The 16280-nt window shown below is 53.0% G+C and overlaps 4 protein-coding genes across 6 annotated transcripts in view; 2 read left to right on the top strand and 2 right to left on the bottom strand.

Moving 5' to 3' along the window:
• The first annotated feature begins 2574 nt into the window (after window positions 1-2574).
• On the top strand, window positions 2575-5410 carry PFN1 (profilin 1). Its single transcript, XM_006863314.1, has 3 exons — window positions 2575-2844; window positions 4263-4455; window positions 5062-5410. The coding sequence occupies exons 1-3, from the start codon at window positions 2713-2715 to the stop codon at window positions 5157-5159; spliced, it is 423 nt and encodes a 140-aa protein (XP_006863376.1). The 5' UTR covers window positions 2575-2712; the 3' UTR covers window positions 5160-5410.
• A 630-nt stretch (window positions 5411-6040) lies between these two features.
• On the bottom strand, window positions 6041-10138 carry RNF167 (ring finger protein 167). The gene is made up of 9 exons (XM_006863315.1): window positions 9902-10138; window positions 9744-9824; window positions 8635-8760; window positions 8442-8529; window positions 8255-8345; window positions 7930-8035; window positions 7703-7796; window positions 6615-6695; window positions 6041-6538 (listed from the first exon to the last, which is right to left on the bottom strand). The coding sequence occupies exons 1-9, from the start codon at window positions 9983-9985 to the stop codon at window positions 6234-6236; spliced, it is 1056 nt and encodes a 351-aa protein (XP_006863377.1). The 5' UTR covers window positions 9986-10138; the 3' UTR covers window positions 6041-6233.
• A 576-nt stretch (window positions 10139-10714) lies between these two features.
• On the top strand, window positions 10715-13288 carry SLC25A11 (solute carrier family 25 (mitochondrial carrier; oxoglutarate carrier), member 11). 3 transcript variants are annotated; one of them, XM_006863316.1, is made up of 8 exons: window positions 10715-11055; window positions 11620-11772; window positions 11856-12062; window positions 12407-12497; window positions 12588-12678; window positions 12767-12866; window positions 12947-12998; window positions 13133-13288. In XM_006863316.1, exons 1-8 carry the CDS (start codon window positions 10958-10960, stop codon window positions 13286-13288), a joined length of 948 nt encoding a protein of 315 aa, XP_006863378.1. In that variant the 5' UTR covers window positions 10715-10957. The 3 variants fall into 3 exon arrangements, with proteins under 3 accessions (XP_006863378.1, XP_006863379.1, XP_006863380.1); XM_006863317.1 differs by having other exon boundaries at window positions 10715-11022; XM_006863318.1 differs by lacking the exon at window positions 11620-11772.
• A 2413-nt stretch (window positions 13289-15701) lies between these two features.
• Window positions 15702-16280, bottom strand: part of GP1BA (glycoprotein Ib (platelet), alpha polypeptide) — a 1931-nt gene continuing 1352 nt past the window's right edge. Inside the window, exon 2 of the mRNA XM_006863484.1 lies at window positions 15702-16217. Within this exon, the coding sequence (XP_006863546.1) occupies window positions 15702-16217 (516 nt within the window). The remainder of the gene's footprint in view (window positions 16218-16280) is intronic.

Raw genomic sequence — 16280 nt, forward strand, 5'->3', positions numbered from 1 at the left:
TCTCCATAGTCATCCCTCTCCCGCCCCCACCCCCACCCCAGGATGGCAGCCAAGTGCCCACTGAAGCCTGAGTTATGGCGCCTTTACCCCTGGGACCTGCCCCAATCCTAAAGGTCAGCCATGCCAAACAAAAGACCTTCCTTTAAAATCCTATCTCTTGGGAGGTGCAGGGAAGGGATTTCACACTGGGGTGGAGGGGTTCTCATTCTCCCCACGAGTATATCCCCCTTTTGAAAGGTTAAAGAGGAACATTGTGCCCTTTAAGAAACGCCCGGGATAACCTGAGTCTGCATGGTTAAAGAGGGGGTCTGGAAGAGGGGCTGCAGGATTGACATCCACAAGTGCACAGCTCTCTAGGCGGCGCTGGGCGGCCCTCAAGTGGGGCAAAGGGGCGGGGTTTTGGGCAAGCTGTCGGTCTACCAGTGAATCCCCATCCAGAAGGCGAGAGGGTCTCACCTCTTAGGGTTCTCCTCATAGCGGCCACACCCGGCTCCACCCTACCCGACCCTATTTTGGCCTGCAAAGGGGCGGGGAAGCGGCAGTGAGACGAATTTCGTCGGGCCCTCAGAGTTGGCTCGGCGCCTGACAGCGTTGGGACAGCATTAAACAACCAAAGTCGGGACTGTCGGTCAGGAACCTCTTTGCCTGCCGACTGCGTGCACTTGACGGATACCATCACAGGATGATGTTGAGTCAAAACTGAAAAATATGAATGGACGAGAGGAAGGAGAGACCCTTTAGTAATGTCAGAACGTCGGCGGCTAGTCCGGCAATCCGCCCGTAGCATTCTTGGGAAGTGGGTTTGAGCTCTCGGTTTTGGTGGGTCTGGGTACTATGGGATCGGCCCCGAGTTCTGTCCGAAGTTAGGGTTGGCGAGCCTCCGAGAGAGCGACTCGGAGGTCTCTTCCGCCAGTGCCTCGGCCCAGTGACTCACCCCATGCCCTCCCCCTAGTTCTGCTCCAGGCCCCGCCTGCCCCGCGCTGTCTGCGCTCCCAGCCCCCATTCCAGGATCCCTAGCCTCCCACCCCTCCCCGCAACGTCCCATCTCGTCTCTCCTCCTTTATCTCCGGCCGCTCCCTCCCGGGATTTTTTCACCCTGGGGTAGGGGGTGCGGCAGGCCAGAGGTCAGGAGATGGCAGACGGGGAGCATCGCCACGTGCCCTAGAGCGGCTCCGCCTGAGTCGGCTAATGACTCAGCCACTGAGGCTATCGAGGAACCCTGGCTGGGGGCTCCAGGTGCCACGGATTCGGAGGTGGCGGGAGGCGGTGAGGAAGCGGGGACGAGCTTCTTAGATACAAATTAAGTCTTTTTCCACCTGGGAAGTGCTGCGAGACTCCAGCATACACCCCCCACCCCACCCCCGGGACCGGAAGCAGCCAAGCCCCTCAGCGGAGATGGGGGTACGATAGTCTGCTTCACCTTAGCGTGTTATTTAGGATAGACTTCCACCTCCTACCAAGTTGGCAGCGAGCGAAGTAATCACATATAAGTTTTACTGAAGGAAAAACTTAAAAGCCCCAAAGCAATAGGTCCCAAAGTAAAGAGGACTTTCCCCTTCCTGAAAAAGTTTCCAATCTTTCCACTTAGTATTCTTCCGCTTTAGGAAATAGTCCTGTCCATCTAGCCCTGCGGGCGTCCGCGTTCAATAACCTTTGCTGACACAGGCCAAGGGGCATGGCCGGTGACCCACGGGCGGGGCTAAAACATGGGGTGAGGCCCTGAGCTGAAGCTGATCCCGCGAAAGGATAATCTCCTGGAGTCGGGTGGACTCGAGTGAGTCCAATTTAGATAGCCCGGACAGTTACTGGGGGCAGAAGACCCCGGTGGGTGACTTCAGATCTGAAAACGGCCGGGTTAGGGACCAACACCCCTCTCATTTCTTGAATAAATAAAATCACAAGTGTAGAGGCGACAGCGCGCGTCCTGGCTCCCTCCCCTTCTTCCAAGCGGGAGACAAGTCGCCAGCCCGCCTTCCTTCGGTGTAAGGTCCAAATCGCTCCCGCAAATCGCGCCCGAACGCGCGCCAGAGAAGCCGGCCGCCAGTCCCAACCGTCCCACGCGCTTTCCCTCCGGCCCGCGCGCAGGCGCAGGCGCAGGCGCCGCCGCCCGCCGTCCTTTCCCTCCGGCGGAGGTGGGGGGAAGGGAGAATCGTTCCGTTTAACCCGGGGTTCCCTAAACCCGCTTTCATTTCATTTGCTAGATTTGAAGCCTGCCAATTCTTCCTTCTTTCTCTGCCATTCCTCTGGCTCAGTCCCTTCCCCCTATACTCGTCTGGTTTACATTCAGTGTGAAGTGGAGCCCTAACTCTAACCTCGCCCCCGTGTCTCTCACACACACACACACCCCGCCAAACCTCATCCTTTTTATATTGCTTTCCATCGAACTTCGCAAATTTTGCAATAGGGGGAGGGATTTTTTTAATTGCATTTGACAAAGTTCGGTATCTCGGCAGGCGGGGGACGGGGGGCGGGGAGGGAATGGGAGCAAGCCCCGCCCCTACCTCCCATTGCAAATAAAAATCTAGTTGGGGGGGGGGAGGAGGAGCAGGAAGTGGCGGTGCGAGGGCTGCTGCACAGCTAGCAGAGCCGCGGTCCGGACAGCAGCGCGTGCCCCAAGCTCTCCGCCTCCCCCCCCGCCCGCCAGCTCGAGGCATCCCGAGCTCAGTCCACGGCCCCAGCAGCAGTACCAAGAGCAGCCCCAGTAGCAGCGCCATGGCCGGGTGGAACGCCTACATCGACAACCTCATGGCGGACGGGACCTGTCAGGACGCGGCCATCGTGGGCTATAAGGACTCGCCCTCTGTCTGGGCCGCTGTCCCTGGGAAAACGTTCGTTAATATCACGGTACTGTGAAGCTTGCGCGGTCCGGGAAACTGACAGGGCTTGGATTCTGAAGGAGGGACTTGGGTGGGGGCGGGCGAGGTCTGGAGAGGGCAGCAAAAGATCGACCTGTCCTTGCCCTGGAAGTGGCATGAATGGCGGTTGCATGTGAACGGGACCCTCCGTTGCCCTCCTAAGACCTACGCCTCAGGCGGCGGCGCTTAGCCCGCCAGCCTCCCTGCTTTCCGCGACGGGGCGTTACATCCGGGGCACAGGGCGGGGAGGGGCGCACCTCCCGGTGCGGCGGCCCACTTCCGCCTCCTCCAGGGCGGGGCGGACACGCGCTGCAATTTTGAGCAGAAATTATGATTGAGAAGGGGCTAGGGGACCCCTGAATCCCTTACAACACTTCCGGCTTTCAGCAGGCATCCCCGCCACCATTGTTTCCTCTTATGCGGATGGGAGCCCTAGGCACTTGGTGTGGGTCTCTTGCCCGCCTTCCAGGGGCTCCCTGCCCCTCCCAACTCCGTTAGAGAGGGTAAAGCCGCCACACGCCCCCTAACTCGGCACGTTGGACTCAACATTCCTATGAGGTCAATCCCGGAAGTCCCCTGACCCTCTTTTTCCCGCCACCCAGCTAGGCCTAGGCGGGGAACTTTGTGAGAAGTTCTGATATAGTACAAGTTAGGAAGATGCTGTCCCCATCACTACCTCCCCTGTCCACACTGCCCGGAAGTGGGGAGGGGGAGCGGAAGTTCGAAAGGGGGGAGAAGGGGATTTCCGGGCGGGAGGGGACCGGATGTGGGGGTTTGGGGTGTAAAGGGGAGAGAGGGGGAGAAAGGTTCCTTGAGGTAGCTAAAAGGGAGACTGCCCGGGTATAGCACCAGGCCCCCTTCAAAAGTTTCCCAACTTTCACAGAGAACTGCCAAAGACCTGCCTCCTTATCTTGGGGCACAGACACCTTGGAATTAAACTCCACGTTACTTGGAGACCCAGGCGTCCGGGTCCCTAACAACTCCTGCAGAACCTTTGACCAAATAAGGGCAAAGTTTCTTCTCCTGCCTCACCCGCCCCCTCCCTTCCCCTGTCTGCTTCTGCTTTTCCTGCAGGAGACTTTTGAGCATCCAAAGGCTCCCCATTCTGTTCCACCCCACTCTCCTCCCTGGTTTTTGTTCCATTTTAATTCCTGGGTTTGCCTTCCTGACTTTAAAACAGATCTAAGTTTTCAGAGAAATGTGGCGTCACTATTATTCTCTAGGCTTGAGGATCATAACTTTTTGTGCATTAACTTCCGAGTTTGAAGAGTTTGTCACATTTCAGACTTCTTGTACAAAGGAAACACCTCTACTCCCTGAGTAGTGGAAGGAAGATGGGACATTGGAAAAAAGGGTGGGAACCTTGGTGCACTGACTCCCTTGATAGGTCCTTGGTTCCCCTTTCAGCCAGCTGAGGTTGGAGTTCTGGTTGGCAAAGATCGATCAAGTTTTTTCGTGAATGGGCTGACACTTGGGGGCCAGAAATGTTCTGTGATCCGGGACTCACTGCTGCTGGATGGGGAGTATACCATGGATCTTCGCACCAAGAGCACTGGCGGAGCTCCTACCTTCAACCTCACTGTCACCATGACTGCCAAGAGTGAGTTTCTGACTCTTAACCCCTGCTCTTCCACTGAGCTCTGTAACATTCAATCTGCAGTTTTTTGTTTTCTGTGTTGGACCTAGTGTGAAGGGAATCAAACCCAAGACTATACTCCTAGTTCTGCTCCTGGATGTTAAGATGTTTTGTCTTAGTTCCTCATCTGATAATATCAGAAGTTGAACTGCATCACTTCCCAAGTTCCTTTCTGTCTTGACCCATTGCTGGTTTAGAAATTCCGTTTTCATGAAGGGAGGTGCTTTTGGGGGCCATAAGTCAGCACTTAGGTCTCATCTTCCGAATTCTTTTTATTAAACCTTATGGGTAACAACAGGCTCATCTACAGTCATTTCTGGCCTTTAACACTGGAGTTGTTGACTCCAAAATTGTAGTCTGTTCTCCCCAAGCCTATTAAGATTTTTTTTTCTTTTCCCCTTTTGAAAAGCCCTATTGTTTCAGGGTGACTGACAGCCTAGCCTGCCTGTGTGTGGGGGGTTGGGAGGTATGAGGTTGGGTTACAACCCCCAGGGCTGGACAGCTGCTGAACAGCTGGCAGGGGGTGGAATTATGACACCTGGGTCCTAGTCTCCTTTCTCTTTCCTACAGCGCTAGTCCTGCTGATGGGCAAAGAAGGTGTCCACGGTGGTATGATCAACAAGAAATGTTATGAAATGGCCTCCCACCTGCGGCGTGCTCAGTACTGACCTCGTCTGCCCCTTCCCCCTACTACTCCCCACTGCTTTTGCACCCCTCTCCTGCCCATACACACACATACACCATTTTTATTTTTTGGGCCATTACCCCAACACCCCTTATTGCTGCCAAAACCATATGGAGTGGGGGACAGGGCTGGATGGACAGACACCTCCCCCTACCCATACCCCCTGTGTGTGGTTGGAAAACTTTTTTGTTTTTTGGGTTTTTTTTTTCTGAATAAAAAAGATTCTACTAACAAGGTGCTGTGTGGTTTTAGCCTGGGTGAGGACAGGCACCTGCTACCACTTTCCTGGCTTCGTGATGACAGAGCAGGCAGGTTGAGGTACTAGATACAGTTCAGAAGTTTCCAGCCTCTAGGTCCAATGCCAAGTACCTGCCTCATGCCTGTCTGGCCAGGGGTCAGCCTTTCAGAGTACTACTGCTAATCTTTGCTCTCCTCAGTGAGCTGCTAGGTAGAAGGGATGGAATAGAATCATTCAGACCAGAGAATAGGTCTAGGCCTGCTGGCAAGGCAGGGCCAGTTGAATCATCCCTGTGTGTGGGTGGGGCTCCCCCTCTCTGAGTCACAATAAATGCCTACTGGGGCTGTCCCCATGACTACAGGTTAGTCTCTCCAGCACCCTCTGCTGCCTTCATTGTTAAGTGTCACTGAGTCAATTCCGACTCATAGGGACCCTGTGTTAAGGTTTCTAAGGAGTGCCTGGTGAGCTTGAACAACCAACCTTGCGGATCAAAGTGACATTGCATCTAGTACATTAACCTGCAGTGCCACATCAGGCCTCCCTCTAATTAGGGGAGAATAAGACCAAAGAGGTAATTGCCCCAAAGAATAAGAAGTCCACCTATGTGAAGGTGATCTCACTCTTAATCCAGAAAAACAATTTTATTAACCCGAGAAGTAAAGACCCAGTCCCTTTGTATCCCCCCAAATACCCTAAAAAGGATGGGGTTGGATAAATGAGAAACCTGGGGCTGGAATAACCCCAAACCCCCAACATAAGACCAGAGGGGAGGAGCTGGGGGTGTGCAAATAGGTCACCAGTGATATGAAGGAATGAGTATTAGACCAGGATGACAGTTGAAGGAGAGGGGGAAGGAGAGGGTGAGGCATCTGTGGAGGGCCCAGGAAAAACAGGGGGCGCTGGTGCTAAGGAGCCAAACGAAGTGGGGAGTGTGGGACTAGAGCCTAGGAGTGGGGTCCGTTCTGAGGCAGGGTGGTCCCTTGACTCCCCTTCATCACCCTCCTCTTGCCCCTGAGTTTCTTCCTCCTCATCTTCACCAGGGCCCCGATGGACAGGTTGCTTACAGATGGGGCAGGTCTTCCGAGTCTGAGTGAGCCAGGGGTCCACACAGCGGCAGTGGTAGGCTATGGAAAGGAAGGAAGTAAAGCACCAGATGCCTGCTGTGGGGTGAGGCATGGATGCAGGTGGTGAAGGCCTCACCATGAGCACAAGGGAGCACTCTCAGCTTGTCCCCATCCTCATACTCATCCAGGCAGATGGCACAGACATCATACTGGTCTCCTGGAGGAAGAAGAGGAGTCATTCAACCAGTCCCTTTTTAACCTGTAAGGTCTACATGAGTGAACTCATTCTGTGGATGCCTGTGGTGATGCTGAATCTGGAAAAATAAATTTCCCTGCTCTATAAAGGAGCTCTGGTAGCGTAATGGTTATGAATCTGGCTGCAAACCTTAAGGTCAGCGGTTCGAAACTACCAGCCGTCCCGCCGGAGAAAGATGAGGCTTTCTACTCCCGTAAAGATTTACACCCTCGGAAATCCTGTACAGGGTCGCTATGGGTCGGAACCGACTCGACGGCACTTAACAACAACAACAATAAAGCCAATGGAATTGCTATTCTGGTAGGGTAAGGTCCAGGCAATCAGAAGAATCCGGGGTTACAGAGAACAGGCAAAAACAGGTAAGAAGGGAAGTGGGTTTTTTGGGGGGTTGGGGGTGGTGGTGGAGTGATAGTTGGGGTGGAAATGGGGGCAGGGCCTCTGCTATAGCCTTATATGGGCACTGAAGGCTCCAGGGCTTAAATAGTACCTAAAGACCCAGCCCTGGTATGGCGCTGTGGGTAAATGCATTGGACAGTAGTTTTGAACCGCAAAGTCAGCAGTTCAAGCTCAACAGTCACTCCTCAGAAACCCTATACAGGGGTCCCTGCAGGTAGGAACTGACTTGACCACTTAACGACAAAGACCCAGCCTCTCCTTCCCTGTTCGTTCTCTGGCTGAATCCTCACTACTCCCCATTCTCTTTCTCTACCTTCTCCCTTTTAAACAGGGTCTGTCCCTTCTCCTTTTCTCCCAAATATTTTCATCATCTTTGCTTTCCATTTCCTGTCCTGTTCAGCATCACCCCCTCTGCTCTCTTATTTGTGGTTTAAAAAGAGACCGTGGCATCTTAGAGCTTACTGAAAACTTTCCCTGCCATCTTTCTTTCCTTTTTTTCTCCCAGGCTTAATCATAAAAGAACCAGGTAAACTAGGGGAAAAAAAGCCTTTCTCCCTCCTGACCCCACTCGCCTTTCTGATAGTCATGTGTAGGAATCTGTTTCAGTTGCTCTTTGGTCAGTCGATTCCGCTGGAGCCGCTTCCGGTGCTGGATACAACGTACTATCTGGATAGTGGATGGACCAGGCTTAGAGAACAAAACTGAACAATCTAGTACATTCCACCTCACCTCCCAAATCCAGATCCAGTCTGGCAACAGAGGCCCCAGCTCTTCCTATCATGCTTCCTGAGCTACTCACCATCACTGCTCCCATGGCCAAAACCAAGAGTCCCACAATCCCTGTGAAGGAGATGAGGTAATAGCCCAAGGGGAAGCTACTGTCTGGAACCAGCAACACCTGAGCCCTTGGGAAAGGAAGACCAATGTCAGAGGGGCAGGAAAAACAAAGAGATAAAGAAGAACCACCAGGTAACTGATTCTGGACAAGGCTCATGGTGAGGAAGGAGGTGGGAAGAAAGTCCAGAGGCAAGGCAGAGAAGGCCTGAGGCTCAGTGGTTAGCAGTGAGGCTTTAGGTTGGCACTGGACTGTTAAAGGAAGAGTGAAGAGGAGGCTCATGTCTTACCCTTTCTCGTAGACAAAGAGGGCACGCAGGTACTCAGAACTCCTCTCTCCAACAAACACAGACGGGATCCAGATCTGCTGCTTAATTTCCTCTGTAAGGATTGGGGCATTACACTAGGGTCAGCTTTTTTTCCTGTCAGTCCTCTCACCAGCCCTCAATGTGAGTGCTACTGAAATCCCAGTCTTACCACTATTCCACACCATGTTCAGAAGTTCATTGGAATTCACGTTGTGTACCACAGCTGCACCATAGCCAGCCTTCTGAGCATTTAGGACCTAGTGCCAAGGCAGGGAATAAGAAGCCATCATGGGCTTTGCCTCCCTTCATTCCTGGTGAGGTTTTCACCTTGGTTTCCCAGCTCCCACTCCACATTCAGCAACCTTGAGGTCAAAGTTGCAGTTGAATCTTCGAAGCAGTGCAATAAAGACTGACCCGTTGACCGGGGCTGGGGGTGGTGGGGCAATGGGGCTGCAGGCATTAGCTGGGTGAGCCTCCACAAGGAACCCCTGGGGGAGAAGGAAACAATTGGAGGTCGCCTTAGGTTCTGTTCCCAGAGTCCTCTGAACTAGCTTCCACATGCTACACGCCCTCTATATCCACTTCGTCTTTCTTGGGTCTGGCCATCCCACTCCAACTACAAGTCTCATCTTCTCTTAACCTCCCGAGGAGGCAAATGTAGCAAACTCATTTACCAGATCTTGCCAGCGTCCCTTCTAACTGTCCCTGACGGCCTAACCAGTATTTCGTACTCTAGGCTAATTCATGTTTCTGCCTTCCTACTAAGTGTTATTCTACCTATCCATGCCATCTCCTCTCAGTTCTACTTCATATTCATTCTCCAGTAAACACTAACAGAACAGTGTTTTCCCCAACCGATCTCAAATACTAGAGTGATTATGATAACTGAATTCTTCCTATAGGCAATCTTCATGATGAAGTAACACAAAATTGCTTATCTAAATTGACCCTAAAAAAAAAACAACCAGAAATGATTTCTATGATTTTTTTTCACTTGAGGGGCCTTTGTGGCAAAGTGATGGGCTGCTAACAGAGGGAACTAGCTGCTCCACACAAGACGAAGGTGTGGCAGTCGGCTTCCATAAAGATTTACAACCTGAATCTACTTGTGGGTTGTGGGTTTTTTCCCTTTTTAAACGGTTCCACTTAAGAATAAAACTAAAGTTCTGAGACATAATTAACTTCAGGTCAGGCCAGCAATAACTACGGGCTCCAGAGACTACTGATAAACACCACATCGTCTTGCCTTCTTTTATCTTACTCCATGTTCAGGATCTCTCATAAAGCTGGGCGTTCCAGGGGCGGCCACTTAGCCGTCTCTTTCTCGTTTCTGAATTCCACACTTGACGTGCTCGTACACTTAGTTCCTAACTTTTTTCCTATCTCCAACTTCACCTATAACCAGGCTCCTCCACCCCTGTCCAGCCAAGATTTGAGGGTCTGGGGAAATAAAAACGGTTAGAAAAATCACCTGGAGTCCCTCCTGGCTCAGGGTAGCCCCAAAGAGAGCTGGGAGGTCTGCAAAGTCCATGCTGGCGTTGTGGTCCGAGGTCTGCGGAACAGTTCATGTTTCCACTCTGCTTGTAAGCCTTCCTTCCAGCACCCTTCCCCCATCACCCTCAGACTCACCGCTCTAATGAGCCCTCGGATGGGGGCCGCTCCCCACAGCACAGTGGCCACAACCACAGGAAGCGGGAAGACCACAGGGTGCATGGCAGCTGGAGGGGTGAGGTTGAGCAACCGCGTCCCGGGTAGCAGGAGCAGAAGCGGAGTCCTGCGTCCTCCGCGCCCCTCTCTCAGGATCCCAGGGGTCCCACTACCCCCAGGTTCCACTTCCTAGCTACATGGGGACGCCGGAGAAGGAACCTCAACCCGTTTCGTAGAGCTGGGAAAGAGACACTAAATGTACCCTTTTCTAGTTTGGGAATAAAACCGAGCGGAGACGAGAGCAAACACGGTGACAGAAAAACTTCGGGAAGGGCGGGGGAGTGCAAAGAGGTGGGACTTCCGGCCAGTCGGGCCGTCTTCCTAGGCCCTGAAAAAGGGTTTCCGGTAAAGAAAGGCAGATGCTTCAAGCATTGGACGCTCAAGATGGACTTCCGGTCCTAAAGGGTCGGTTGAGAGAGGTCAGAGGTGGAGGGAATGCCTGTGGAGATGTAGGGAGCGCCGATGCCCCACAGGATGATCTGATCGTTTCCTCACAGGTCCCCAGGCGCCTAAAGCAACCCTGTTTACAAACTTCTCCTCCGCCGGGGCCGCGGTATACTCAAGTGTCGCGAGAGTGCTAACCACAACTCCCCTCCCCCTGCTTCGGTTGAAAACTTGCTTATATCTATCGCGAGAGACCGTCTAACTTTGGCTGGCCTTCACTCGATCTCGCGAGACCTTCGAACAAGCTCTTCATTTTCCCGCGATTCCAATTTGGTGAAAGCTGCGCTCAGGCTCTGGCTTCCCAATATGCCACACTTCTTTCCACACCCATCCTTCAAGCTCCTCCTTCGACTCCGCTTTCTTCCCGACCTCCTTTGCGCTGCGCGCCTGCGCCGGCTTCCAGCGGGTGCAGGACCTGGGAACCGGAGGGGTGTGCGCGCGCGCCCTCGCCCCTGTTGCGCGCGCGGTGTCACCTTGGGCGCGAGCGGGACCGCGCGCGCACGGGACCGGGAGCCGAGGGGGCATTGAGTGGCGATGGCGGCGGCTGCGGCGAGTCCCGGGGCCGGCGGGATGGACGGGAAACCCCGTACCTCCCCTAAGTCCGTCAAGTTCCTGTTTGGGGGCCTGGCCGGGTAAGCTCAGGCCCCAAGGATGGGAAAGGAAGAGGAAGGAACGGGTGCAAAGAATCAGGCCTTATTCATCACTGGTCTTTAGCATTGAACCGAGCTGGCATCGGGTGATCGCAGTCTCCAGCCTATTGCCAGGCCCTTGACTGCTTGGACCTTTTCACTCATTGCAGGGCCCCTCACTGGGATGCATACAAGATCCTTACACGGTCCCCGCCGGGCCACAAGTTTCCCAACCTATTGCTTGACTTTGCCGGGCTGTATGGGGTCCGAGGTCATCATTACATGGCTCCTACCAGACTTGGTAGAGTCCTAGTTACGCATGCCCCCTTCCCTTTGCCCTCGAATGCACTCCCAAGTGCATTGACCACCACGGAGCTGCATGAGCCTTTTCATTGCATGGCCCTTTGTGGACCATTGAATTTTTCAGATACCTTCTGTCAGCCATCTGGACCCTTGGTCAGTCTCATGACAGGCCCTGCTCTTTGTGACCTCTCTGGTACCGGGATCTTCTGAGCAATGGTAGATTTATGATACTTGGCCTTTAACTACATTTTCATCTCCCCCCAGGATGGGAGCGACCGTTTTTGTGCAGCCCCTAGACCTGGTGAAGAACCGCATGCAACTGAGTGGGGAAGGGGCCAAGACTCGGGAGTACAAAACCAGCTTCCATGCCCTCACCAGCATCCTGAAAGCAGAAGGACTGAAAGGCATTTACACTGGGTATTGAAGCCACAGGATGTGGGGTTAAGCTAGGGTTGGCAGCTCCACTCCTTGTTCTAATGCACTGACCCCTTACTCCTCAGGCTGTCAGCTGGCCTGTTGCGCCAGGCCACCTACACTACCACTCGCCTTGGCATCTACACCGTGCTTTTTGAGCGCCTGACCGGAGCAGATGGTACACCCCCTGGGTTTCTGCTGAAAGCCCTGATTGGCATGACCGCAGGTGCAACTGGTGCCTTTGTGGGAACACCAGCTGAGGTGGCTCTCATCCGCATGACCGCTGATGGCCGGTGAGTTCTAGGCCCAAGCCTGCCCCCAGGTCCTGGGAATCTAGAAATCAAATCCATTGCCATAGATTCTGACTCAGATCATCCCTATGAGACAGAGACTGCTCCCTTTGGTTTCCAACACTAAATCATTATGGGAGCAGCCAGCCTCATCTTTTTCTTGCCGAGCTGCTAGTAGTGGGTGTGAACTGCCAACTTTGTGGTTAGCACTCCAATGTTTAACCCATAGGGCTCCTAGAAGGAAAGGCCAATTTCTCCAGTCTGGACAAGAACAAGTGTTCAGTTATTTTTGTCTTCCTTTCTTTGCCCCCATGGGGCAGCTTATGCTCCTCTTGCCTTCCCACCAGGCTTCCACCTGACCAGCGTCGTGGCTACAAAAATGTGTTCAATGCCCTGATTCGAATTGCCCAGGAAGAGGGGATCCCCACACTGTGGCGGGTGAGTGGACTGGAGGGACTGGAGACTTGAGGGATGGAAGGTCTGATCTCGGGCATTACTAACTCATTTTCCACTTTACCCCTACCTCAGGGCTGCATCCCTACTATGGCCCGGGCTGTTGTTGTCAATGCTGCCCAGCTCGCCTCCTACTCCCAATCCAAGCAGTTCTTACTGGACTCAGGTGAGACCCAGAGCTGGGTCCTTAGCTTGCAGTCTAGCAAGGCCAGCTCCAAGCTGACTGTGTACCACCTCCTGCTCTTCTCTCCTAGGGTACTTCTCTGACAACATCCTGTGCCACTTTTGTGCAAGCATGATCAGTGGCCTTGTCACCACTGCCGCCTCCATGCCTGTGGACATTGTCAAGACTCGGTGAGTGTGTAGGCCTAGCCTTGAGAAAGGTGAGAGGGTCCCCTTTATGTCTCTCATTCCCCCTTCTTCCTCTTCTCCAGGATCCAAAACATGCGAATGATTGACGGGAAACCGGAGTACAAGAATGGGCTGGTGAGGAAGCAGGGCCAGGGACGGCTGGAGGGTGGGGTGTTGTGGGAGAGGGCTGCAAGGGTAATGGGGAGAAGCAGGACAGGGCTGTGGAGGCCAGGTCCTGGCCCCAGCACTTTGCCTGCCTGTCTGTATAGGATGTGCTGATGAAGGTCATCCGCTACGAGGGTTTCTTCAGCCTGTGGAAGGGTTTCACGCCATACTATGCCCGCCTGGGCCCCCACACCGTTCTCACCTTCATCTTCTTGGAGCAGATGAACAAAGCCTACAAGCGGCTCTTCCTCAGTGGCTGAGACGGATGGGGAGGGGGGCAACGCTCCCAGAGTCAGTGTGCCCTGAGGGGCCTGGACCCTGCTGCCCTGGTCCCCTCTATTTATTTCCCCTCCACAGAGTGTGGTTTCCTCCATTGTCATAAAGGACTTTGTTCTGCTCTATCCCTGCTCCAGTTTGCCCTGCTTGTCTCGATCTTCATGACCTCTCTGAGGATGTCCAGCCTCCTCTTGGGTGTTAGTTTCAGGATGCAGGACAGCAGAAGGTCCCCCTTCTCAGTGGAGACGTTTAGGTCGAACTGAGGGGATAGGAGAAAGCAGAAGCTACTCACAGTGGTCAAAGCAACTGCATTTCATTGAGGGTTTAATAAATTGGATTGCTGACACCACCCCAAATCTGGAGTATTGTGGAGGCCAAGAGTGGGAGGAGACTGGACTGCAAAGCTGGTGGCGCCTTGGAAGAGCTGGAACTTGAGATTTTCAGAAGAATTATGAAAGGAAAAGCACCTGCTGATGTTATGCAAATGCTATGTAAACCTACTAGGTTACTGAAGCTGATGGGATGAGGAAACCTAAAACTCCAGGTCTTGTATGTGGCTTCCAACCTGCTGCCAAGAATGTGACAGACAGATTCAAGTCCATCTCACGTAACCCCTGCAAAATCTCTGATTCTGCAGAACTCATATGCCTGATTCTGCAGCCTAAGAGTGAAAGGGAGCAGACCTCTGAGAGTTGGAGCCCCTTGGGGAATGAGGGAGGCTTGAGGAAAAGAGAGTATGGGTCTGGAGACTTGATCTGGTCCCCCTGCCTAGGGAGTGTGACTCCCTTGCTGTTTCTTCAGATGTATGGTTCCCAAGCTCTGCCCTATAGAAGCCTAAAAACCTCTTGGGGTATAAAAGGGCATGGGAGGTCAAACTGGGACGAGAGCTGGACAGCAGGAACCTGAGGACTTTGTGTCAGGCCAGGGAACAGGCAGGCAGCAGGTGGGAGCTGTCCCTTTGGCATAGTCCCCTTGTGGAAAGAGAAGAGGTGGAGCTCAGCAGCCCGGTGCCCCTGCGTGTTCCCTCTAGTGCTGCCTCCCTTCCCTTTCCATGCACATCCTGCGCTGGGCCAGAGTGGCCGATTTGAGACACTTGAAGCCTGAAGCTTGTTCTTGAGTTTAAAGTTCAGAGGGAAAGAGATACAGAAGTGATTGGGAACTGGGACTGGAGCAATAGCTATGTGCAGGGTAGCTTGGAGCACCTGGCCCAACCCAGGGGGAGGAGGAAGGAGCAGGGGCAACCCTTGTGGCTTACAGCAAAGGCTCAGAGGAGCAATGATGTTAGGAAGCAGATCAACATGCATGCCATTGTTGGAGCATGGATTATGAAGTGTGTCAGGAGAGATGAAAATGGGCTGATAATACGGAGTGAGTGCATGGAAGTCTTTGATTGCTATGTTGAAGAGTTTGGCTTCTGCCCAGAGAAGAGTTCAAAGCAGGAGAATTGTGAGATTTTTCAGTTAGGAACATCTAACACCATCTGGAAGAGTCCAGCCTTTAATTCCTCTCTTTGAGCCCCAAACCCTGGTTTTAGCTGAAGTCAAGGCAGCAGGAGAGAAGAGCCTTGCCCAATGTGGTAAGGGACTAAGTGGTTCCATTTGCTTGTATCCTAGCTTAAGGGCAGGAAACCTGAGACCCTTTAATAAAACCCACCAAGTTGGAGCACACAGCTGGCCCACCTGAGTAGTATAAGAGAGCAGGGCCCCTATTTTTTCTAGCACTGTGAGCAATAGGTTTTGGTAGTGTCGCTGAACCCCAGGGAGATTTGTATGGGTCTTGAGCAGGAACTGGTGCTTGGGAGGTCTGGTGAGCGTCACCTCAGGAGGAGAGGGGAGAGCAGTGGTTGGGCAGAGGGAGTTGATACCCAGGCATGGGATATGTAGTCTTTAAGATTAGGGGTTGATAAAGGCCTTGGAAATGCTAGTGACAGGTACCTCAGCCGCTCTGCCTCTTCAGAAGAAAACAAAGTTTTTAAAGTGTTTATTATACAAATAGTACGCTATGGTGGTGGAAAACTAAAAAATGCTAAGCAAAGAAAAAGAAAAACCACCTACATTTATCCCACGCAGAAAGCAGCCAGTGTTTGCATCTTGATAAACGTCTTCAACTTTCTCCTATGCATGGAATTTGGGGGGGTCTATGAGCTGTGCTGCTTAGTATTTGCTTTCCTAAAACCTCCCAAAAGTGATGGTAATAACCACATGCTCTAGCCCCACTCCCCCTTGCAACACAGTTTGTGCCCCACCCAACTCCAATTCAATCTGGGTCTGAGGTGTGAAGAGAGGCTTCTGATAAAAGAAAAAGGGAGTTAAGCCTTCCACCCCTACCCCCATCTTCAGCTAGATCCCCATAGGAATGATCCTCAGAACCTCTCTCAAGTCCCCAAGTAAGTCACCATCACAGGCTGTGGCCAGAGTACCTTATACTCACTGTGCCCAGCAAGTCTTGACCACGGCCTACACTCAGGGCTGAGGGCCAGCGTTTTGCCACCAGAGGCCCGACATGGCCATTGGATCGTACCCACAGGAAGAGGCTGGAGCGGAAAGTGGGGAGTGATCCTTGAAGAAAGAGCAGCCAGGTCCGGGATATAGTCACTTGTCTTCCCCTCTGCAGTTCCAGGTATGCAGTGTGTAGAGCTGCAGGCTGGCCCAGTGCCACGTGCTGCAGCTGGATCAGCAGCAGGATGAGGATCACAGAGGCAAACAGGAGCCAGAGAAGACTCATCAAGTAGAAGCCCAAAGGGAGGAGGCAGCAAATGTCAGGGCCAAGGAAAGAGTCTTTTGGGAAGCTATCCAAATTCCTTTGAGCTACCCCATGAACATTCAGGAGATTGACAGATTCAGAGGTGATAGTTGTGAATTCTATGGTAGTAGGAAGTGAGGTAGGTTCTGTAGGAGTTAAGAATGTGGTGGGCTCTGGGGTGGGTAGGGTTGTGGTGGGTGCTTTGGGGGTTGGGGTGGGTAGGGTTGTGGTGGG

The sequence above is a fragment of the Chrysochloris asiatica genome, unplaced genomic scaffold (genome assembly GCF_000296735.1).
Source record: "Chrysochloris asiatica unplaced genomic scaffold, ChrAsi1.0 scaffold00054, whole genome shotgun sequence".
Lineage (NCBI taxonomy): Eukaryota > Metazoa > Chordata > Mammalia > Afrosoricida > Chrysochloridae > Chrysochloris > Chrysochloris asiatica.